General features: G+C 38.4%; 1 protein-coding gene across 10 annotated transcripts in view; it reads right to left on the reverse strand.

Moving 5' to 3' along the window:
• tjp1a (tight junction protein 1a) overlaps nucleotides 1-25,701 on the reverse strand; it is a 158,796-nt gene that overhangs the window by 102,240 nt on the left and 30,855 nt on the right. For all 10 annotated transcript variants that reach the window (XM_082162567.1, XM_082162573.1, XM_082162576.1 and 7 more), the window contains exon 2: nucleotides 16,991-17,138. In XM_082162567.1, coding sequence (XP_082018693.1) covers nucleotides 16,991-17,138 — 148 coding nt within the window. The remainder of the gene's footprint in view (nucleotides 1-16,990; nucleotides 17,139-25,701) is intronic.

Raw genomic sequence — 25,701 nt, forward strand, 5'->3', positions numbered from 1 at the left:
CATCCATAAAATATGAAGAATACATTATGCATATCTAGTGATTTATAATATAAACAAAAGGTGCATAAACATCACTGAGTCTTTCCTCTTACATTCATTGACATGTTGTTCTGCCTATCAACTATAAAGAGAGATTGACCCCTATAGCCTAATGGGTAATGACAGGGGATTCTGCACACAGAGAGTGTGTGTGAGTCAGTTGCTTCGCAGCATCGCAAATGCACCCTGACATCCACCAAGGCTGTGCCATAATTCAGATGACACAGCTGGTGATTGGTGCACTGGTATCGATTTAAAAACCAGCTGCTCTAAAATTAGAGTCTCCTCACATCTGTGACAGGGACAGGCACAATCAGCAGGGCATTCTGGACCCTGGACTCGTTTGACAGATTGTGGCCTAGTAGAGTGGAAGGCCATCATAACAGACACATTCCAAAGCACATTCCTCACAAAGCCTCACCCTTCATTTCATTAGACTGTGTGGAATGTCAAAGCACACAGGAGGTCTTCATTCTCCCCCCACACCAAGAAGAGAGGAAGAGAAAGAGTAGGAGAGAGAGGGAAACGGAAATGAAAAACACAAGGGGTCTTACTGCTGCCTTCAGGTCAAGGCACCTGTATAATTGCACAAGCTAAAAAACACAAGACACTATATGAGTATCAATCATATCAAACTTAAATGTTTAATAATTATATCAAAGTCACTCACTCTGTAAAAAGCTTATGAGAAGTTACAATCTTATTCATTTTCTCTATGAAGGAAGTTTGAAGATTTTTAATCATACCATACAAATTATGTAGTTTAATTAGAGGCATAGTTTTCTGGAACAAAAAATAAGGAATGAACAATTACAGTAGGTCATCAACATGAATCTTAAGCTGGTAAATGTACACTAAATACCACTAAAAACTAGAGTATGTCGTAACTTATAAAACAGAGTCAAAGAGTCAAATGCATCAGTATTTCCTCCTTATGATTTAAAAAAAAAAAGAAAAAAAGTGTCTGCTTTCACAGCCACATTGTGTTTCATAATCACACTCTTGCAAACTATTCTAACTCAAATTTTCAGGGCAAGATGTTTGGTCACACTTTAGATTAGGGTCCAATTCTTACTATTAACTATGACTTTTGCCTCAATAAACTGCTAATTACTGTTTATTAATAGTAAGTAAGGTAGTTGTTAAGTTTAGGTATTTTTGGGTAGGATTAAGGGATGTAGAATATGGTCATGCAGAATAAGGCATTAATAGGTGCTTTATAAGTGCTAATAAACAGCCAATATCCTAGTAATATGCATAAGCAACTAGTTAATAGTGAGAATTGGACACTAAACTAAAGTGTTACCCATTTTTTTTTTTAAATAAAGACTAAAAGAGTTGTCGGTGGTGGTTATGTGGAAGTCCAGCGACTGTGGTTTAGTTTGTTTATAGCCTATGTTTAGCTTTTTACCTCTGCCGAATGTATTTAGCTTCAAAGTTCTTAAACTTTGAATAAACTAACTTACTAAACCAAAAGCCAAATAGAAAAATCATATAGGGATTTGGCGAGGGAACAAACTTCAGGGTTAGACTACATAAATACTTTATCACTGGAGCACTCTGATTTCACAGGCACATAATCATGCACAGTGATCCCACAAAGCAGGGTCAAACATTTATTAATTGAGTATATAATGGGTTAATCCATACCATAAGGCTTCTAGTCTTGCAGGGAAGACACGAAAAGAAAGCATCACTATGTACATATGTTTCTCTACATGCATACACACATGTGAGTTGGATTAAAGGTTCACTGCAGCGCTCTGGCATGTTTGGAAGGGCAGGTGGGCTCTCAGATGATCAATGGTATCACTGATTCGCAAGCAGCTGGTCAGAGAGGATGAGCTTTAATCACCAACATTAATTAGCCTCTCCTTTCATCTTAGCCTGCTGGGCACTGGAACAACACTTTATCTTTTACGTTATCGTTTTATCTTCTCTGCTTCTTTCTCTCCTCTGGATCCCCCTACTCTTTCACTCGCACCTTTTGCAAGATGTTTGCTCCAACTCACTTATTAAAACCAGCTGTTGGTGTCATGATTCACTTCATTCCTGATAAGGGCGCGGCTCAGATATTCAAGTACCGGGGTGGTTGGGTGTCTCTCTTTTTTTGCACACATCTCAGAAAAACCTCCCTTATACTGTTCAGTACAACATCTGGGAATGATTACTAAGGGTCCATGATAAGAAAAACAATGTAACCTCAGACATTGACCTACTTTATGTTGGGATAAAACTGATGAATTTACTCAAAAACTAGTTACTAAATGAAGCATATTTAGAAGATATAAGGGGAGGTACAGACATTAACAGCAAGGGGGGGAAACAGACATTTGCTGATTAACTGCACAGTACAAGAGCCAGACAGCTACATAAATCTGCACTCTTTCTCCTTTCCAACAGTCATCAATTCACTCCGCTGGTAGCTGTTAAATTTAATAAACATAAGCTGTAGGCTTTTTTGGTGGCAGACCACTTGCCAAACCTAAGGGAGTATTATATATTCACACACACACACACACACACACACACACACACACACACATACAGAAAATTGTAATAATATTTCAAATACTTTTTTTTTTAAATGTAGCCTTGGTGAGCATAAAAAACGTTTACGTTTTTTAAGGTGAGTATTAAAAAAAATCGTACTGACCCCAAACTTTTGAATGGCACTGTATATAACAATATATACCTCATTCTGCTTTTTCATATCAAGAAACAGTTCTCTTGTTCACTTGTTACTTCTTCTGTGGAAGCACATTATCTTCAGTACACAAAAATAAATTCAACAAAATGCTAAAATAAATAAATAAAACTAATTACAAATAAAAAATAAAGTGTCTTTTTACACCAAGTGCAAATAGCCTGTATTGTTGGCAGATACTATTCACACTGACTTACACCAAACAATTGTCTGATTAAGCCAGACAAAATTACAAAAGAAATAGCAGGATCAGTGGCATGAAGAGCAAGGTAAGTGCTGTTAGCTTTTGGTTGTAAGCTGACCCGAGTTTCCTAACTCATTCTTCTTCCCTTTCCTATCACATATCACCTCGGAGTGGAGTTTATATTAAATAAAAATTAAGAAAATAGAAATAACGGGTGTAGAATAGTGGAAATAAAGTGTTTAACACGTAGGGTTAGGGCTGGTCTTTAGGGACAGGGACAAGTAACCTCCCAATAAGGTGGCATCCATTTAAAATTTTTATAAACATAATCATATACACTGTAAATATCTGTCAATATAATAATATTTAAGATTGAGGGATATCACACAGTAGCTTAAGAATCAGCCATTGTACAACCCTTATTAGATGACAAATGCGAATAGATGTGTCCCCCCATGGTGGTTACGATCCTGGCTATGATTACTGATTCAATCTGAAATCCAATGAGAGAAAGATCCCTGCATTGCCTGGAGACTGTCTCACTCTACAGTAGTAATAGCTTACTGAACGAAAACATGGCAGGAGACTTCAGTGTAGTGTACACTTAATCCCACAGAACAGGGGAAGCAAACACTCTGAGGCATTAGCGGAGAGGAAGTTGAGTCGTGAGTGTTGACGGAACCATACCTGTTTGAGTAAGATAAATTATGTAGCTTGTAATATTTCCATTCAGAGAATGACGCAGTTTTGGAAAGAGGGAGAATAGGAATGTGAAGGCTGGAAGAAAGAGTCACACATAACTCTAATAGAGCTAAAACTTTCTCATTTTATGTCCTGCTTTTATGACGCTGCCATGGCTTAGAAATATAACTGCATAAACTGTGGGGCTTACTTATTTACATCTGGGTGGAGATGGATGCCAAAGAAGCTGTTTCATTAATTGAAGAAATCATGTTCACTACTAAAGTAATCTTACTGAAAGCCTGACTCGTGAGAAAAATCCACACGTACAACATTACTGCGCCTGCTGTCCAACTATATACACACATGTCATTCTGCAGTTTGGTGACAAACAGTACAGGGCATGTTTCTGTCATATATCATAATTAACAAGCCTCTATTTCAGTATTTTAAAGTACCTTGGAAAATTGCAGCACATAAAGCTCAAGGGCACTAACTCAGAAATGTTCAATTGGAAGAGTTGCTTCAAACAGGCTACATAAATCCAGATAAAATGACTTTAAAAGATTGTGGTTGAGAAACCTCCATCTTCTCAAAAAGAACATGGACTTCCCTTCACTTTCTGATTCGCTTGCTATGCTTACTTTACACTGGAACTACAGTCTCTTATTTCCCTCTCTCCATACTTTACCAGCACATCTCTGCATGAGACGTGAGAGGTGATGGGTGTGTGTGTGTGTGTGTGTGTGTGTGTGTGTGTGTGTGTGTGTGTGTGTGTGTGTGTGTGTGTGTGTATAGAGAGAACAATCTCCACTGGCAGCCACTGTAACATCAATTGGAGTTAATTAAATCATATGGCAAGTTATCTGCCAGGGCAAACTCAGCCCATGCCACTCAAAGCCCAAGAGTAAGCGCAGTTTTGAGGTCCACCCAAGCTTCATTAATGTTACTGCACACCAAGTGTGGTCTTCTCCACTACACGTTCCCCCATCAGAGAACACTTCTATGCTGATTTAAAGCACACAGCTCCACACAGCATGGCAGGCCTAATCAAATTAACAGGCTCTTTTTTATTGAGTGTTGCTCTCAAGGCGACCCCAAACAGATCAAAAGACATCACTGCACTCAAATACAGCAGTGAAGCACAGTGAGTTGGAGTAGAGGAATGCGTTTAAACTCTTCTTTAAATGGTATGAAAGTGTGCTTTGTGTAGTTTGGTCTCAACAGTTTGAGTGTAGATAGAGAAAGTGGTAAAACTCTGCCCTCTGCAGGATACTATGAGAAATACGGCCAAGCTGATTGAGCATCACATCACACTCATAAATAGCATCACATGTAGTCTTCTTAAGACAGATTATTTCATTATGTGACATTAATAATCTAATGTTTTTTGTTTAACATCTAACATATATTTAATGCACAACATTTATGTCTCATTTTGTGCCATTGTGTAAGGAAATATGGTTGGAATGACCTGCAAACAAATCAAAGAGTGTGGGTTTTACGCTTGCATATGCCTAATATGATATCAAGGCATGTCATAAACATTTCTAGCCAACTAACAAGTAATTCGCCACATATTTCCTTGAAAAATCTATTTTTTCCCCGGATTCTAAAGATAATCACAACATTATTTCTGTGAGCGTGTGTGTGATAATCATTAAACATGCATCCATTTTAAGCACAAAATGGGGAGCGAGGAATAGTCTCCTGCTTTCTTCTAAAACCCAAGTACTAAACTCAGTGTAAATCAGACTCAAATGAATCATGATAGGCTCTAATAACTTAAATGATTGAGTATTGTTTAAGTGATTAATCAATCCAAAGGACTATAAATCTGGCCAATAATAAGTGAAGCACAAATGCTACAGCATCGAATGACCTGTGACCTTCAATGTGACAGCATATTTTTCCCCATAATTGCTTTAGCACTTGCTTAAGGGAATAGTCGATATCTGCTTGACTCTATATGGCTCTCCCTTCATCGGTTTTATTTTGTGTTCCTTTGTTCCTCCTTACACCTCTTTCTGTATCTAATTCACTCCCTCTCTGTCCTCTTGCACTCCCTCTCTCTCTCACACACACACAGAAGCATCCAATGACGTGCTCTGGCAGGAGATCACAGGACAGCGGCCAGTGTATTTACTGACTGAAGTAGGTCCAGACAGCAGCCCACTGGTCAGCTCAGCTCAGCCTCTTTAAAAGGTTTCCATTAGACCCCATCACTTCCTTTAAACTCCTCCGGAGCTTTCTGTCAGAAAGGGACCTAAGACAAACTCTTTCCTTATTTAATGGAATTTGGCCGAGGATGCATGAAGGCAATGCAGGAAGCATCCCGCCACAGGTAGAGGACAGAAATAGCAGCTCTGATCCTAATGGGGCACAGCAGAGGGGATGGACCATGATGAATCAAGCCTGAGGGTGCATGGCTTCACTGGGTACAAAACACACAGCTCCAGACAAAGAAAAAAACACTGTTTGCTCATGAACACTACTAATCAAGCATATACTTTATAAACCCCTCCATGGCTAGTACATGATGTCCCAAAAACATTCATTTTCCTGCTCTTTCCACATTTTCAATCAATTTCTTTAAGTGTATAATTATTCATACTGATTTATATAAAACAAATGTCAGATATAGAATACATGCCTAAAACGATCTTCCTTAATCAGGTCACTTTTCTCAAGTGTCATCATCCTCTTTTATCCCTCTCATCCTGTGGTCAGCTCTTATGAGCATGAAACAGAAAGCCACAGGCCTCTGGAAAGCAGAAGGAATACACCTTGGGCACATGTGAGTAAAAAGATTTACGGTTAGGTGAGTTACTAGCACACAATTGTTCTCTCTAAAGGTGCTTGCACACTGAGTCTGAAATTTCCGCACGTTAAATAATAAATACGACCTCACGTTGTCGATCACGTTTACACACTACCTCCGAAACTTTCGTCCGTCACAAAAAATTCGGATTGGGTTCGATTTTCAGCGTTTTTCGCATCCGTAGCAAGCATTTTGAGAGGTGTTTTGACAACTCAGAGCCACCGAATGACAAATACGAAAATTTCGGACTCAGTGTGTAAGGACCTTAAAGGGTTAGTTCACCCAAAAATGAAAATTTTGTCAGTAATTGCTCACCCTCATGTTGTCCCAACCCCGTAAGACTTTCGTTCATCTTCGGAACACAAATTAAGATATGTTTGATGAAATCTGAGAGCTGTCTCACTCCTTCATAGGCTGCTTGGTAATTGCATCTGCCGGCCCAGAAAGTTAATAAAGATATCGTTAAAATAGTCCAAGTGACTACAGTGGTTCAACCTTAAGTTTATCAAGCGACGAGAATACTTTTTGTGCGCAAAAAACCCCCAAAATAACAACTTTATTCAACTATTAATTTTCTTCTGTGGGCCTCTGACTTGAGTTCACGAGAGCACCACGACGCATGCACGAGAACTGAGAAGATGACGCAGATGGGTCTCGATGTAGTGGTTAAAATGGTTCTAAAGTGTGCATTTCCAGGATGTCCGAATCGTGAGAAACCAAGAAGAAAACATAAAAGTGCCTTACCAGTGCCGCAAAATGAATGGCTTACCTTTCACACTTTCCCATCAAATGATCGCGAGCGTAATCTTCTCAGTTCTCGCACGTGCGTCGTGACGCTCTCGTGAACTCACATCAGAGGCTCAGATTTCATCAAAAATATCTTAATTTGTGTTCCGAAGATGAACGAAAGTCTTACGGGATTGGAACAACGTGAGGGTGAGTAATTACTGACAGAATTTTCATTTTTGGATGAACTAACCCTTTAAGAATCATTTATGAGGAAAATTTACAAAAACTATAAAGAAAATGTCCAACTCATTTCAGACTTAATTCAAAGAAGAAAAAAAAATTAAAATGGGGGAGAAAAGTATAAGTATCCAATTATTACCAAAAACCAAATATAAGAATATGAGAATATGGTCAGAGTCAGAAAAATAATGCCACAATGCTAAAATTATTAATGGTCCCAAAAATAAGTTTCATTTTCTTGAATGGCACAAATAAAAATAAATCATTTTGAGTTGAAATATGACCTGGATATGTTGTGTCCATTTTTACCTACACAAAATCAAGGGGGAAAAAATATTGCAAGCAAACATTTTAGTCAAAATGCTGAGGAAAGACTAAATAAATAAATAAATAATAAGTAAAGCAACAAACCTCAAAATATTTGCTACATCTACAGCTCACATTTCATTCACCTGCATGGTTGCTTTTTTTAAACCTCAAAACAGCCCTGTCATCCTCTCCTGGGGTCAGATATCACCCACACCAGTGGAGGTGTAAAAAGCTCCAAGGAGGAACGGATTTGTGAAGGTAAGTGATGCGGAATGCTTATTTTTGTTATTTGTCAGTCTCCTGTAAATAAGACATGCAGCATTCCCAGCCCAAAGCAGCTCAACATGGCTTTCGTCCTCTTACTGTAGAACAGTCTTTCTCAGAATCAAGAGCTTATATGAATACACATGTACGCCTAAAGACATCCCCATCTTCAGAGCTGGCTGAAATGTGAATGGGAAAGATCTGATCTAGTATACACGGTGACGGTGTGTATATCCGCTCTCTCCCTCACTCCCTTTCAGTCCTTATATCACTTTATCTACCCCCCACCCCCCTCTGTCTCTCATTCTCGTATGCTCTCTCCATTAAATAAAAAAATTCCCAAGAATCATTCCTCTTCTCCCCCCTCTGCCATTGGCCAACTGTGTTTCCATAGCAACAGACTAAAAGACTTGAATCCTCCGGCTCACACGGAATCAGTGGTGGCAGGCGCATTTCAGGGGCGACTGAACCTGTTGGTGTTTGATGTTGCATGTGTGCAGTAAATGCAAGTGAAACTAAACCAATGCGCGCACATTGCCATAATGCAGCCTCACTGAGTGCATAATGACACGTAATGATATAATACATCATTTTGAGGAATGAAACACCAGGGTGGAAATGACATGTTGGTCTCACTGCTCTGTTTTCAAGACATCCAGCAAACGGCTACATGTGCTTTGTCTATATTAATAAACTAACAGCATTTACTTTGAAAAGACATGCTCCACATAAAGATAATCATGGCACTGTAAATTGATGAGTTGGATAATCTATAATGACAGAAATCAATACAGACGTATGGAAGGCAGTGCACACACACACACACGGTAAAAATACACGCAACAAGACACATGTACACGCCTAATCCACTCAGCGACCTGCTCGCATACATAGAGCTTGTCGTAAATCAAAATTCCATCAATCGGCTCTGAGCTTTGATTTTCCCCCGACCTTCTACATGTCCATGTAAAATGTATGACGGTTTGGAGTAATGGCACATCCTCAGGCACGTTTCTAAGCTTCATTTTACACATTCAAGACTCAATAAATGATCAGTGGCTCCACATACCTAATGTAATCCACTTATTTTATTAAAACCTAAAGAAAAAAAATGCTTTTCATAAGAGCATGTAGTGAGCTACATCTCAAAAGAACAGCGTGTTCTACAGAGCAAGAATAGAGCATTTCTTATCCAGCCTTGTTATTCCCCGGCGTAAACAATAGTGTTTGTGCTAAAAGGGGTCTAAGCTTAAATATAGTTTTAGACTCAAATACGCAGCATGTCTCGGTTCCATCTGTACGTCCAAGATGTTTGTGCAGTGATGTGTATGTTTGAGTTTAGGGGCATTTAGGGTTTGTTCTGGTGGCAGGCAAAGACATAGAAGTAGGTGGTAGAGGGGGAGGGGTGATATCTGGCAGCACAACAGTTCACAATGACTGCGTTCTTCTTAGAGAGCAACATCTCTCCAGACACAGCAGATACTGTAGCACCTGCTTGTCCATGTGCGGCATATGCCTGGCAAAAGTGCATTAGCAGCTGATCTGGTGTGCTGAGATGATGTTGTTTGTTTTCTTGCTTGTTTACCTGTTGTGCTTATTGCATTAGAGCCACTGCAATGTGTAAGAGTTTGGATACTATTTTTATTGATTTTCAGTTCTGAAGAGGAAATTGGACACAGTTATTGAGATATTAAATATATGCTCTCTCCAAATACTGATTGAGTGGTGTGTATGCTGCGCCAGCGAAGTTCTTATTCACTGTTGGGAGTCTTTCAAAACAAAATCAGCCATCAGACTAAATCAAGCACATTGGATGATGACAGAACGTTGTGAGAATTTCACAATCTTTCAGAATAGATTTTTTATTGGCCAAAATTTGGCAGAAAGAAAGAAAGAAAGAAAGAAAGAAAGAAAGAAAGAAAGAAAGAAAGAAAGAAAGAAAGAAAGAAAGAAAGAAAGAAAGAAAGAAAGAAAGAAAGAAAGAAAGAAAGAAAGAAAGAAAGAAAGAAAGAGACTCTTTTAGTCAAGACTTTTCTAGATTTGTAGCTTCTATTTGTTTCACTAATGAAAATAATTTCTAACAAAGCCAAAGCAAAATAAACCATATGCGCCTTTAAGCAACACACATGCTGCGTTTTCCCTACTAGTATGTGAACAGTAAGCCAAAAAGAGTAGTTTGGAATACATAGCATTAAAGCTACACTGTGAAACTTTTTAAGTTGATTCTTAGCAAAAAACACTTTGTTCTATCAAAAGTATGTGCTCATTCATGTGTAATTACTTCCACCAACTAATAAAGTATTCTCGTAAGCATAAAATCTGCCATTTATAATACATACGAAGCGAGTCGCTCGAATGGCGGCAGCCATGTTGCGCCTCCATCTTGAAAATACATTCGCCAAAGAGGGACATACCTGGATATTCAAGCATAGCCTTTCGCGTTTTTACAATCAGTGGCACCGTGACGAATGCGAGGGAGAGATTACTTGCGACTGCCGGCATTTTTAAATAATACGGCCACCGTAGAAGTTAAAACACCCTCGGAATGGGAGGGGCTAGAAAGTAATATTCAGTTGGTAGTCATACACAATTTCACCGCTAGATGGGAGTAATTCCTACACAGTGTAGCTTTAAAAAAACAGTTGGTGAAAAGTACCCGGATGACATACTACTTCCACTGAAATTTTGTTGTGTGCATTCAATGGTCACTTTACTATCTCATGAGGCCACGGGAGAGGTTATATGAATGGGAGTGAAGCAACGCAACTGACGCTGGTAGGTCATGTGACAGTAATAACATGGAGGATGTAGTACTTCCAAATTTCATCCGTACTACCCATATTCATACTATATAGAACATACTTTTTTAAGGTCGTAAAGTACTTCAAAATTAAATGTAGTAGGCCTACCTACTCAGTATGAAATTTTGGACACACCAACAGTGTTTCGTTTCTGAATAAATTATTTAATGAATAACAGCTAGCTACTTGTTTAAATCCTAAATGAATCAGTGTTTTTGAACAAATCAGTTGAGTGAATGATTCACTCAAAAACAGTTTCTTGTAGTCACCTACTGGTGTAAAGATGTAACCTGCAGGCTTACCATCGGTCTGGATCACCTAAACACGGACAAATGGAGTGATACAAACTGAAAATCCTAGAGCTATTTTAGGATTGTAAATATGTCTCAGTACATGATACTTAATGCAAACTTCAAAACAGTTATTATTAAAGCATGAAACCTGTGAGGAGAAATGGCTGATTACATTTGACAAAGCCAGAGAAGAGACTCAACCTCTCATGTCTCTCAGTGAGCATCCCAACCCGATCTCTTCCTCAGTCACAGTAGGCTGTTCTAAATTATTGATCCATGTTCTTTTGTCCCACATAATTCAGAAGCTATTTTGCATTTAAAGACAGATGAAGGAGTTGGTGGTTTGCTCTGAATAATTAATCATGGCCTCTGTTTGACAGTCCTTATCGGGATCTCTCCTCAGAGAGCATTTTTCTTTCCTAATAAAGTTGCTGTAATGGGACAAAAACTAGCATATAATGATGCCAACCATTGGAAACCTTTGCACATTTTTTGACCACATCTTGGTCAAAAATAGTGTAAATTTTTACACTTTGAGTGTGTGTGTGTGTGTGTGTGTGTGTGTGTGTGTGTGTGTGTGTGTGTGTGTGTGTGTGTGTGTGTGTGTGTGTGTGTGTGTGTGTGTGTGTGTGTGTGTGTGTGTGTGTGTGTGTGTGTGTGTGTTTTTAACTTCATTTCCATGTTTAGCTTTCATGCACTTAAAATTCTGCAGTCAAAACATCCAGGCCACCCTTGACATGAGGATGGTGATGTGTTGATCCCATGTGGAGGCTGTCTTTTGAAGTGATACATGATTGATGCCACAGACAGTACTACCCTTATATCCAAATACTCTTATTTTCTCCCTCTCTCTCTCTTTCTCTCTCTCTCTCACACAGAGAGAGAGAGAGAGAGAGAGAAAGAGAGAGAGAGAGAGAGAGAGAGAGAGAGACGCTATTTCTTTCTCACACAAATACTCCCGTCTTAGCTTCCCACAGTTTTTAATCTTCTTCAACTCTCTGATGACCGTTTGCAGTTTTATTACCTTTACACATCTCCCGTTGATTCTACATCACTGTCAAATTAGCTTGGCACACTCATCCCTATTCCTGCAAAGGGAATTTCCCTCTTTTCCATTAAGCTCAGGCCATAAGCCAAAATTCCCCACACACTTCTGACAAAAAAAAGTGATTTTCTTTTTAGTCAGAAATACTCTATTTGTCTTGAGGGAATACTACAAAGTAACCCTTTAGGGGTGGATAAAGTGGAACAGGAAGAGATTACGCCATCAATGGAAGCCAATCAGCAGTTCCCAGATGAACCTGTGAGGATATGCCAACAGAAAACTCTCCCTTTAGAGAACTACACTACCGTTTAAAGGTTTTTTTTACATTTTAAACAAGTTGCTGCATTTATTTGATTAAAAATAGAGTAAAAAGTTATATTGTAAAATATTATTACAATTTATAATGCTTTTCTATGTAATTTATTCCTGTGATGGCAAAGTTAAATTTCCACAGTCATTACTCCAGTCCTTCAGAAAACGTTATAATAAACTAATTTGCTGCTCAAGAAACATTTTGTCTTATTATCAATGGTGAAAACAGTTGTGCTGCTTAATATTTTTGTGGAAGCTATGATAAAAAATAAAAAAATCCAAATTCTTTGATGAATAGAAAGTTTGCAACAACGTAGAAATCTTTACTGTCACTTTTGACCAATTTAATGCATACTTGCAAAATAAAAAGTATTAATTTCTTTCAACAACAAAAAAAGTAACAATCCCAAACTTTTGAACGACAACGTGATTTATCAAGCAATTCATGCTAATGGAGTGAGAAACAAAAAGCTGTTGCTTAAGCCATTTAACTGACTTCTATTCATGCCTGGGAAAAAAACACACTCATTCATTCTCAGTGTCACATCTCAGCATGTGTAGCATATGCTGCATAATGTATAAGATGATTCAGGGATGTTATGATCATAATATAGCATAATTTCCTCTTTCAGTGAGAAAAGCTTAGTATTGATCTTTATCATCCAAATAAGTGCTCTTAGCCTGGTACGTGTGACATATTCCCAATTCCATCATTAGCTTTATGATCGGTCATCTGTAGTTATTCACTTGAGCAGTCCTGGATTAGAGGCCAGACAGGCTTTAAATTCCCTGGCCATCAGCCCCATCTACATCCTTCACATCAATAATGAATTAACTTATGTGAACTGGATTGAGACCATTTCTAAATTTAGCTACTATAAAGTCTCCTCACGTACAGGCTGCCGACTGTCACTTTAGGATTGCCCCTCTATCAGGACACTCACACACGTGTACAAATACACACAGGCACATATGGACCATCTATCTTGGTCGATGCAGCAATTACATGTCAACAGGGAAAAATCACTCCAACAAAAGCGGTGGCAGTTGCCGAAGCTCAGGGGAGGAGAGGTTAATTACTCCACAAATGGCTAAAGCAAATGACTAAAGACTACATCAAGCACCTAGGAATCCCTAAGAGAATAGACAGAGTGGCCATCTGGATAAAGTAATGGTACGGTAAAAGTGTTGGTACGTCCTTTGTATGGGGGCTGCAGCCACCCGCCTTTCATCTTAGAATTTTAAATATCTTACAAATCTGTGGTTGTGTGATCTCTCATGAAAGCAGTAGCTACAGTAAGCCATTTATTTTACTCAGAATCCTCACTTTACCAGTCATCAAAAGTGTCTCTCACCTGAACACTCTCCATTCCAGTGAATATCCATCCATCTATCGATCCATCCATCCATCCATCCACCAATCTATCTACCCATCTACCTTGACTCTTCCAAGCTGGTATAATGACCTGCCTATCTCAACCCGAGCTGCTAAGTCTTTAACCATTTTCAAGAAACTGCTGAAGACACATCTTTTTCGTCAACACTTACTATTCTATATCTATTAAAAAATATAAATAATAATTGCTACGCGTACTGTGCTAGAATAACTGGGTCTAGTCACAGCACTTGCATATTGTTGGTTTGATTGCTTCTATTGCTCTCCTCATTTGAAAATTTCTCTGGATAAAAGCGTCTGCTAAATGATTAAATGTAAATGTAACCTACTTACCACCCATCTATCTACCAGTGTACCTATACATCAACCTACCGACCTGTCTACCCCTCTATCTACTACCCCACCTGATCTATCTACCTATCTGTCTGCCATCTGTCTATCTGTATGTCTGTCTATTTATCCCTACCTAGAGTACCTGACTATAAATATTTAAACTTCAGATATTCATAGACATACTTCAAAACTTTCAAAAATTTAAAAAATAGACAAACTTTGCTCTTATAGTTAAAAATACATTCATATAAATTTCAGTTAGTTTTAATTCTACTTCCTAACATTCAAATTACAACACAATCTCACTACCTCAATTCAAATTCAGAAACTGAAAAGGCATTCTCAGTTAAATTCTGAATGATACCTGGTACAGCGTTTAAGTTAATGTGTGAGTGTCTATTTTTCTGAGATAAAAGAAGTCAGAGTCATAAATATGATCTAAAACTACTGTTTGTGTCGCAGCTCTTTTAAAACACTATATTGCAGTGCATTAGCCCAACGCTGGATTTCCAAAACTGGTGGTATTGCTGCCAGAAAGACCTCCCTCCCCCTACACAACTGTCTTTTGTAAGTGCACATGAGATGACCAGGGCCAGGCAAGCGGCTTTCAGCTCACAGCAGATTCACAGGGATATCATGGTTTTTAGGGGCTTGAATCAAGCGGTTTACCCGTTTAATTTGTGAGATTACTCTTCTAATTTTTCACTAAAACAAACCACTCAGCTCCGACATATGGAATGTTTTTAAGTTAAGTTTTTCCGAGTGAAACCCTACTCAGATCTCATTGAACAATTGTCGGCTCTGGGTCACATGTATGACACTTTTACTGGCAGCTCGATTTAACTCATCTGTTAATGGTGTGGGATCTCACACATCCACACACACATGCAAATACAGCATGTTCACAAACACACACACAGACATATGCCTCTGGTGCTTAATAGCACCACTCCTCCACATCGCTGACGTCAGCAAGTTCTGCACATGCTCACGTGACTCACACTTTTGCTTTGCACATCACATGATCAAAGAGGTAATCTGATATCATCTGGCAGTTGGGAATATGAATGGGGACATGCCACCTACTGTGCTGCTGTCTGTCAGTCTGTGCTTCGGGGCTAAAGCATATAAAAGAAAATCTGTCCAATGCATTTTGTTCTGCTGCCTAATAAAATTTAAACAGCCTAATATGACACTCTGGGTCCTCAGGACTGTTATGCTTGGTGTCTGTAAACCCAACAGCATCATGATAATGTCTCTGCCAGTAAAGGAAGATAAAGACAACAGTGAATACACAGAAATGGACATCTACATATATTTTCCACTATTTAGTAGTACAATGCAGGGCTACAAATGAACTCCACTCCACTGAAATGTCTATTGTTGTCTTGGATCAATAAAAGGTCTTAAGCTAAATAGACTAATCGTTACTAATTGATGTGGGCACAGTGCTGGTGACCTAATGCCGAATAAACACTGTAAACAATTCATGAGATTTGATGTCATGCAGACCTGATGGACTGGTGCAAGATAGTCAGCAAGAGTCAGCGAGCTGGTGGCCTGTTAATGGTGGCGAGGTCAGTTATGTCCAGAAGCCATTTTCCCCACTGCTCCATTTAATTTAGACATGTAGCCGTAAATTATAGAACGATGCGGTGCTTTGTTATGCTTTGTTCTGATACAAGTGAACATCTCAAATTGAATACAAAAAATAGACTCTTGTGTTAAGTAAATCTCAGGAGGGAAGAATAAGAAAGAATTTCCATCTACATCTATATTTCACAGCACCTCGGGACACGGAAACAGTGAGTACACTGACAACACAGTCATGATCAAACACTTATATTTAGGTTAGGATGGATTATTTTAAGATTGCTTTATAGAAACAGTTTGGCCAAAAATAAATGTTCTGCCGTTATTGTTCCAAATCGTGTGCCTTTTTCTATTTTCTGAAGCACAAATAAGGAGAAATATATATAAAGATTGTCACTGGTGACTTTTTTCCATATGATTACAAAGGCTTTCAAGCTTCAAAAAGCATGCAAAAGCATCCTAAAACAATCCTAAAAGTCATCCACATGCACTATATTCAAAGTTTTCTGAACCGATATGACAACTTTTTGTGGGGAACATTATTCACTGAATCCTAAATTGAAATTCCTTTCTCTATTTAGCATGCCCATTAAAGTTCATGAGAGAAGTAGCATTGTCTGGGTTGTAAACAAACCCTTTTTTGAGTATTTTTGTTTTGTTTTTAATGAATCAGTTGATCCAGTTCACACGTTGGACTGATTCTCGCTGACTCGATCTGTTTACAGCCCACGGAGGGGAGGAGTATCAGAAAATAACTACTTCAATTTCAGTCTGCACGTCTTCCAAAGCTTGTGTAAAACTTCAGAAGACTTAAACTTTGTGAACTATAGTCGTATGGACCACATATTTTATATCTCAATAAGTCATTCAGGTTTAGAACGACATGACGATGAGTAAATTAATTGCAAAATGTTCATTTTTGGATTAACTGTTACTTTAAGTGTCACTTTGCCACAATTTAAATGAAATGCATCATTATTTCAAGACAGATTTGGTTATGGTAACTTTAGGTTTCAAGATTACATTTGAATCAGGATTACACAAATGCACATGAAAATCAGAAGCCCCCATCGCAATCCTTCTATAGTTTGCAAAATGGAGGCAATTGTAACTCAATTATTCCATCCCAAACAAGCTAAGCTGATGACACTTTCTCAGCACAGGCTCAATAGAAGTTCCCACTCCGCCTGTGAAAAACAAACGACTGAATGACATCATCTCTGCACGCACTGAAACGACTCACATTGCAGTCCAGGAGATCTATGCTGTCTAGGCTCTTGCTTCTGTGGATGCGGCCCTTGATCCTACGCAGTGATGGTTTGCCCTGACTCGCAGCCGCAGCAGGTGCCGTCGCAGCAGAGGCAGCAGGGGCATCTGATCCAGGTGGCACCCTGCAGTGGACAGACATTAGCACATAATCAGTAAAAAGCAGTAAAATACATCAAAAGAAATATAACACTGTTCTTTTGAACTTTCTATTCAAAAAAAGCAGCACAACTGTTTTCAACATTGATAATGATAAGATATGTTTCTTGAGCACCAAATCAACATTTTAGAATGATTTCTGAAGGATCATGTGACACTGAACACTGGAACAATGAAGCTGAAAATTCAGCTTTGCCATCACCGAAAATAACCATGATATTAAAATAGAATACATTTTAAGTCTAATAATATTTCACAATATTACTGTTTTACTGTATATTTTATCAAATAATTCAGCCTATGTGAGCATAAGAGACTTCTTTCAAAAAGCTACTGTTTGAGCTACTGTACAGGAATGCCTACCTAACTGCAAGTTATATAGTGTAGTCATAGGATTTCACAATGTAAATTAGGCACATCTTCTGCAATTTATTTGATGGTGCAAGAACTGTACACATCAGAGCTTAGGTGTCATCACTAGTCCCTGATTACCCTAATTCGCCCAACTAAAAGCAAAGCTTATCATAAAAGGTTCTTATGTAACTCTACTCTCACCACTAGGATAGCTTGACTGTTTTTTTGTTTTGTTTTTAAAACTCTGTGTAAGACTCTGTATTAAACTCTGTAAAATGTGCATGCATCAAAGATTTGAGAAATATTTCTCACACCCATATGGATATCTCTTCTCTCACAGGAGGTGTCCGCCAGCGTGAATTAGTGCAAGGAGCAATTAAACCCTCGGGACATATTGCTCATGATAGCTTTAATACTCCCATAAAAATCGCTGTCTCCATAATTAGTGGAGCTTGCTAAGGCAAGCATCACTATTACTACTGATCATACCGGTAAGGGATTTAAACAATCGCTAATCCTAAGTATTACATTTTGGTGCATAAGAGCATGCAGCACTGCTTGTGCAAACTGCTAAGGACATCTTATCAATTAAGAGTGTGCTATTACTTTTCCAAATGATCAGACTTACGATTTTTCCAAAAAATCTATATCTATTTTAGAGAACAAAATATCATAGAAAATATGAGTATCAATTCTCTCTCCTACTTTTTCTCTGTTTGGGCCAAAATCCACAGAGCTACTGTAAGCAGTTGATCCTGAGGGAAAAGCCAGAGGGAGATTTGTTTTAGTCCTGTCATTGGGTGATTTATGTAACCCCTGCGGCCTTTAGGAATGAGTATCACCTTCCAGTTTGATTTTCCTACTGCTGTCCCTTGTCAAACTATAGAGACAAGAGTGTCTGAAGTGCACACACACCATGAAAACAGGAGAATCTCATTATGAAATCCTTAAAACTGCTCCACAGTAAAGCGCCACAAAAAATAAAGCATTGAGGATCCATGTTGTACACGAGTCTATGGATGCCTTTCAGTAACACAAAGACAAATATTTGCTTGAACTGCATTTATCTGATTTATGAGCATCTGATTGGCTTTTCTCTGTTTGATTACATAAATAAGTTTAATAAAAATCTAAAACTGTTAACTATTATACAGCATGACAATACTACTACTAGATATATATATTGCATATTTTTGTTCAGTTGTTCACAGAGACAGCGTTACCATTTTTGAAATACATTTAAATTTTAAATTAAAATTAAAAATTACAAAAATAAACTCTACATGTGGGCCAGATGTTGTTAAAGTGGTTTTTGAACAGAGAAAACTAGACCTAACACTAAACCCAAACAAATAACCCCCTGCAATTGTGGATTTTCACAATCTATCTTCTCTATAGCCAGCTTCTTTTCCTAAAGGCCAGACAGGCGGAGTGACAGAGGTCCTGCTGTCCGTTTCCTCTCATTTTTACATGGTGGTCTGGCTGATACACGTGCTGTCTTGCTCCCTGGCAAAGCATGCTCAACAATTCATTCCCCAAACCAGAGAGCAGTCTGGCCAAAGTGAGAGCCTTGGATCCCATTTGCTGCTGTGAATCCCTCTGATTGGCAGGCAGAGCACCAGAGCTGGGCTTCTCTCCTGTGACCTCCACACTGCCCACGATCCCTAGAGGATTTGCACTAAACCCAAGAGCACCGCATTCAATCTGGACCAGCTTCTGTTGCCACCAAGCTCACTCTCTCCCTTTTCTCATCTCTCACACACACACAAACAAACAAACAAACACACACACACTTTCTCTGTCATTCTGGGGACTCATTCACACACTGTAGGCAGAAGCTTAAACCTTCTGCAGTACAAGAGTGGAAGAATTTAACTACAATAATTCATAATGGATTCACATACAGTCACACAAGTATAGCACCGTGTCTACACCAGATGTTAGCGGTGCAATGCGAAATCAGTGACACGGCACGACAAATTCCTGATAGTAAACTGATGCCTAGTTCGACTTCTAACACACTTCTTCCGACACAAAGAACAAATGGATTCACAACGGTCGCTTTGTTGCGTCCAGTGTGGACAGCTTCTTCCTGCTCCGGTGTAGACATGGTGTAACTCTTTAGAAAACCAATCAAACTACTACTTCAAAGATAAAAAATAGCATTGAGAATGTTTCTATATAATATCTGTTACGGTATAATAAAATGTATAAAAATGTGTAATAATTTATTTGAGCTTTCGTACAATGACATACAAAACCTTTTCATTTAATTTTGGAAACATATTGTCTTATAATTTCAGAAATAGGTCTGCATAAATATTTCTGTATATAGCTGAAAACATATATAGCTGTCTTTATATTTTAGAAATTCCTGGGGGTCCCTGGCATTAAAAAATTCAAAAAACTCAGATTAACATGGAAGTGGAACCTTTTATCACTTGTTGCTTTATCACGTCTGGTTACAACAAGGTGCAAAGTAACACAAGGCCAGAGAGCAAATCCCCAAACAGGAGTAGTGTTGGGTAAAAATACACCGTAAAATGCTGAGCATTTATCACACGCTTTGGGGCTCTAACATTACGGTGCAAAGTGAAAAATGTCAAAGCTGCGGCTGCTGAAGTGTCCTTTCCTTGGCCCTTAAGAGTAATGCACTAAAATATTAAGCAGTCTGCCCTGTTTATCCACCCCTCTCAACTTCACAGCAAACAGAGCATTTCCGTCAAAAGGAAAAACACTCCTCATGACGACTCAAAGAGGTGAGCTTCATGAATGTTGCATGAAGTCTTGCCTAGAAATAGCAATTCTTCTAGCTCAGTGTTTTAACAGGTCACTGGCACTGGGAGATCTGGCAAACACGGATTACTGTACCACACATAAACTGAATATTATATATTTGTTTATGTCTGTATATAGTAAATATTTTTAAATATATAATAAATAATATGAATTTATATTTAAATTCATTAATTAATTAAAATAATGTGTTAAATGTGTAATTTTTTATTTTAATTCATATATTATTTAATATATTCTCACAAATACATTTAATGTATAATATATATTTTAATAAAAAAATACTACATATAATATCATATACATACAATTAATAATCGTATGAAAAGTATTATAAATTATAACTATCTTAATCTTTTATTTAAATATGTAATAATTTATGAATAAATAATATACATTTGCTAAAAGCAAACAAATCAGTTGTATGTATATCCGACATGAATCAACACAGGATGCTTACATGTTATGAGATGAAACTAAATCTGACTGGCTCATGGTCAATATCAATATATTGATACAGAATCATATTTATAGTCATATGTGTACGTTTAAAATAGCCCACTGCCCAGGATGTGCGATAACTCATGTAATGCGGAACATGCTCCAACAGAAGCCATGTGCTCATGTGAGGGTTCAGCGTAAACAGATAACCTAGCAAGGCCACGCTGCATGACATTGCATGGTCGGAAGAGCAGAGACCTTGCAAAATGTAGATCCATTACTCAGTTCAGTGATTGTGACACCTTGTTAGGATATATTCATTCAATAGGATGCCAAGGTGAGGGCAAGGAGCTTTGATGTATTTGTATCAGAACAGCACATGATGTACACAGCACCTGATATGAGCGGATACAAGACAGCGCTTGGGTGTGTGCTGGTCGCTAAACTGCATAACTTAGGGGCCGTTTCCACAATATTTTGGGAGCCTGAAAACACAAACTTTTGAAAAAGGGATTCAAAGCGCAAATTTATGAAAACGATACTGTTATCGTCTTTGTGTGTACTACAAAAACACATTTGTGAAAACAGTGACATCGTGCGCATGCGTATTACGTGTTCAGTTTTCCTTTACAAAGTGACATCGGCAACTACTGGCCTGCCAGCTTAATACAGCATTTTTAGTCATTTTCGCGAACCCGTGTGTGTGAATGGGGATCATTTTGACAATGTTGTCATCTGTACGCGAAAAACGCAAAATAATTTTTTTTGCGTTTTTAGTACATTGTTGTTGAGTAAACATACCCTAAGAGAAGAGAGTGTCCTGAAGATACTAACAGTCATCAAATCTTTCTCAGATGAAAGCAGACAAGTGAGACTCAAGTGAGATCTGAGGGACTCCTTTTCCCCGAGTCCAGTTTCAGGTCCAATAAAACAGCGAAAAAGCTCTGACTAACCTCATCATATCTGTCTGATATTCTCTGCATTTTCTATGTAAAATTTTAAAGGCTGCTACATAGGCTACTTTCAAGTATATAGACCCATTTATACTGTGTGAAAAATATAAAATGACACTATGAAACAAAGAAATTAAAATGACTGTATTTTCGGTTAAACTTATTTTAAGGTGTCATTCTTACAGTGTAATTATACACTCACCTAAAGGATTATTAGGAACACCTGTTCAATTTCTCATTAATGCAATTATCTAATCAACCAATCACATGGCAGTTGCTTCAATGCATTTAGGGGTGTGGTCCTGGTCAAGACAATCTCCTGAACTCCAAACTGAATGTCAGAATGGGAAAGAAAGGTGATTTAAGCAATTTTGAGCGTGGCATGGTTGTTGGTGCCAGACGGGCCGGTCTGAGTATTTCACAATCTGCTCAGTTACTGGGATTTTCACACACAACCATTTCTAGGGTTTACAAAGAATGGTGTGAAAAGGGAAAAACATCCAGTATGCGGCAGTCCTGTGGGCGAAAATGCCTTGTTGATGCTAGAGGTCAGAGGAGAATGGGCCGACTGATTCAAGCTGATAGAAGAGCAACTTTGACTGAAATAACCACTTGTTACAACCGAGGTATGCAGCAAAGCATTTGTGAAGCCACAACACGCACAACCTTGAGGCGGATGGGCTACAACAGCAGAAGACCCAACCGGGTACCACTCATCTCCACTACAAATAGGAAAAAGAGGCTACAATTTGCACGAGCTCACCGAAATTGGACAGTTGAAGACTGGAAAAATGTTGCCTGGTCTGATGAGTCTCGATTTCTGTTGAGACATTCAGATGGTAGAGTCAGAATTTGGCGTAAACAGAATGAGAACATGGATCCATCATGCCTTGTTACCACTGTGCAGGCTGGTGGTGGTGGTGTAATGGTGTGGGGGATGTTTTCTCGGCACACTTTAGGCCCCTTAGTGCCAATTGGGCATCGTTTAAATGCCACGGCCTACCTGAGCATTGTTTCTGACCATGTCCATCCCTTTATGACCACCATGTACCCATCCTCTGATGGCTACTTATGGCTACAGGATAATGCACCATGTCACAAAGCTCGAATCATTTCAAATTGGTTTCTTGAACATGACAATGAGTTCACTGTACTAAAATGGCCCCCACAGTCACCAGATCTCAACCCAATAGAGCATCTTTGGGATGTGGTGGAACGGGAGCTTCGTGCCCTGGATGTGCATCCCACAAATCTCCATCAACTGCAAGATGCTATCCTATCAATATGGGCCAACATTTCTAAAGAATGCTTTCAGCACCTTGTTGAATCAATGCCACGTAGAATTAAGGCAGTTCTGAAGGCGAAAGGGGGTCAAACACAGTATTAGTATGGTGTTCCTAATAATCCTTTAGGTGAGTGTATATTTAAGTACTGAGTAATATTAAGCAACTACATGTACTTACTATAGGGTTAGGGTAGGATTAGGATTTGGTTAAGGGGTTCCTTGCATGTAATTATGCATAATTGACTGTAATTACTATGGTAAGTACATGTAACGTATGTAACAAGGACACAGTAAAATAAAATGTTACCGGATTTTCTATTGGCATTGTACTAAAGCCAAAACTAATGATTAAAATATAATTTAAAAATGATTTATCAATAAGTGTACATTTTCCTTTCTTCAAGTATATATATTTATATTTGTTTGTATATTATAAAAGAGAAATTTTGTATTTCTTTACATTCAATCTATTAGTTCTCCACAAAACCATATGTAAATTAAGGTTGTTTCAATTCATAAATGATAATAAAAATATATATATTTTCTCTCAAATTTTCCAGAGACCCCTGCACTCCCTTAAATCTCCCTGGGGGTCCGGTTTGAAAACCCCTGGTACTGATTGGTTTTTAATGTTTTTTGTTTTGTTTTATTTTATTATTATTTATTTAAAGGTGCGCAAAATTTTAGTGGCATCTAGTGGTGAGGTTGCGAATTACACCCAACAGAAGTTACGGTGGCCGAACAGGAAAAGATGGCCTTGTCTGAGACAGCAGAGAGTAGCCAGTTAAGCAATGAGGTTTCTGTACAAAGATAAATTAAGAAATTATGTTTACTTAATTATTCAGTAAAATGATATGTTATTGCGAATATTATTGTTACTTGTTCATCATTGTGTCAGTGTTTTATTCACTGACTTTAGCTAGCTTCTTTGCACGAAGAACAACATAGTGACGAAACGCGCTTGTTCGTTTATGGCTACTGTAGAAACATGGTGGTGCAAAATGGCTATTTAAATGCAAGGGGGCTGCAGTGTATGTAGATGGAAATGGTTCATTCTAAGGTACCAAACACGTAACGGTTCATTATGTAAGGTCTTTATACACCACTGAAAACATAGTTATGTGTATATATGTATGATATTGCATTTCTGTCAACAGATCCTCCTAAATATTACACAATGCACCTTTAAGCAATGTCCCAGCATTCAGGGGCTCAGTAACAAGGTGTTTCCTAACAGTCTCATGTGACATTGTGCTCTATAGCCATTCCTGGCACGAAGAGCTGTAGGCTTTCTGCAGAGCAATCAAGTGCTACTTACCAAAGACATCAAGGGTCAAAGTAAATCTGCAAATGCATCTAAATTCTTAAAACTTGACACCTCAGTCTTTGGTGAACCTCCTTTACTGACTTCAAGAGAAGCAACTCAAGCGGAGGAAGCGCCTTGGAACTTCTGCACAGAGATCATGATCAAAACAAAGAAGAAGAGATACAGACTCAGCACATGGCTTTAGTCTAAGTAGCCCTTCTGTAATTCCTGTGATTCCTCCTCTCTACTCGTCATTCAGAGAATCTGCAACACTGATCCCTAAATACCATTAACACTGCACAGGTTCATGTGGCCTGGACAAACAGGACATTATGTCTTTCACCATTCTTTGCCTTCTCTCTGCCATCTTTAAGATGACCATGTAAACATGACAACTAGATTAATACCACCAAAGACTTTTAGAAAGTAAAAATACCAAGCCAGAAACATAACAGCAAGTATAACATTTTAAGCATGTGAAAATCTGTGTGTTTGTGTGGGTGGTCAGGTCACATTGATGGGATAACTGTAAATAATCTTAGCAGTGGACCTTTGACATGAGATGACCAGGAGAAGAACAGGAAGCGACATGCTGATTAGGTAGGCCAGACAGCTTTGACAGATGGAGAGATTAGGGATATAGACGTGTATAAAACATGACAGTACAACGGTCACAGGCCCATGCTTAGTGTCTCCCACCTTCCACCCATCCTGACTGCTAGAGCAGTACACAAACACGACCTGGCACTCGCACCTAAAGCCAAATATTCGTCTATCCACAATTTTTATCAAATAAAGAAGGCAAAATCATAAGGACAAACAGCACTGATGTGGAGAAGAACAATTTACATTAATTCACTTGCCAGGTACTTTTACTCAAAAGCAACTTATAGTACGTTAAAGGTATACTTTTTGTATAGGGATCAAACTCATGAGTAATAGTATATTTAAAGGATTAAATACATGTCACAAATCACCCCTGGCAAGCAAAAAATACAGGGGGAAAAACTTGTTACTGACCCCAAATTTTTGGATAGTAGAGTACATGCTAGACAGTTTTTTAGTCTGAATTCACAAAATCTGACTGGTATATGGAAAGATTCATTATTAGTTTAGTCCGACTAAAATCAAACTTTTGAAGATCATGTAAATTTACTTTGTTTCTGTGGAACGTCTTACATGATAGAGGCCTGCAGAACAGCGTTATAGAAGCAGGACACTTTCTGCTGTTATGACTAAACATTGCCCTCAGGTTGCTTGTTCAGCTTGGTGAACAACTGCATTATGTTTTTATCCTGCAGGTCAATATGGTGAGTACTATGAGTCAACCCAGCTGAAAGCAGATCTCTGACTCAAGGATCAGAGGGGTCATCCTTGTCTAGGGCCAGCCCACA

The sequence above is a fragment of the Leuciscus leuciscus genome (assembly GCF_965113295.1).
Source record: "Leuciscus leuciscus genome assembly, chromosome: 2".
Classification (NCBI taxonomy): Eukaryota; Metazoa; Chordata; class Actinopteri; order Cypriniformes; family Leuciscidae; genus Leuciscus; species Leuciscus leuciscus.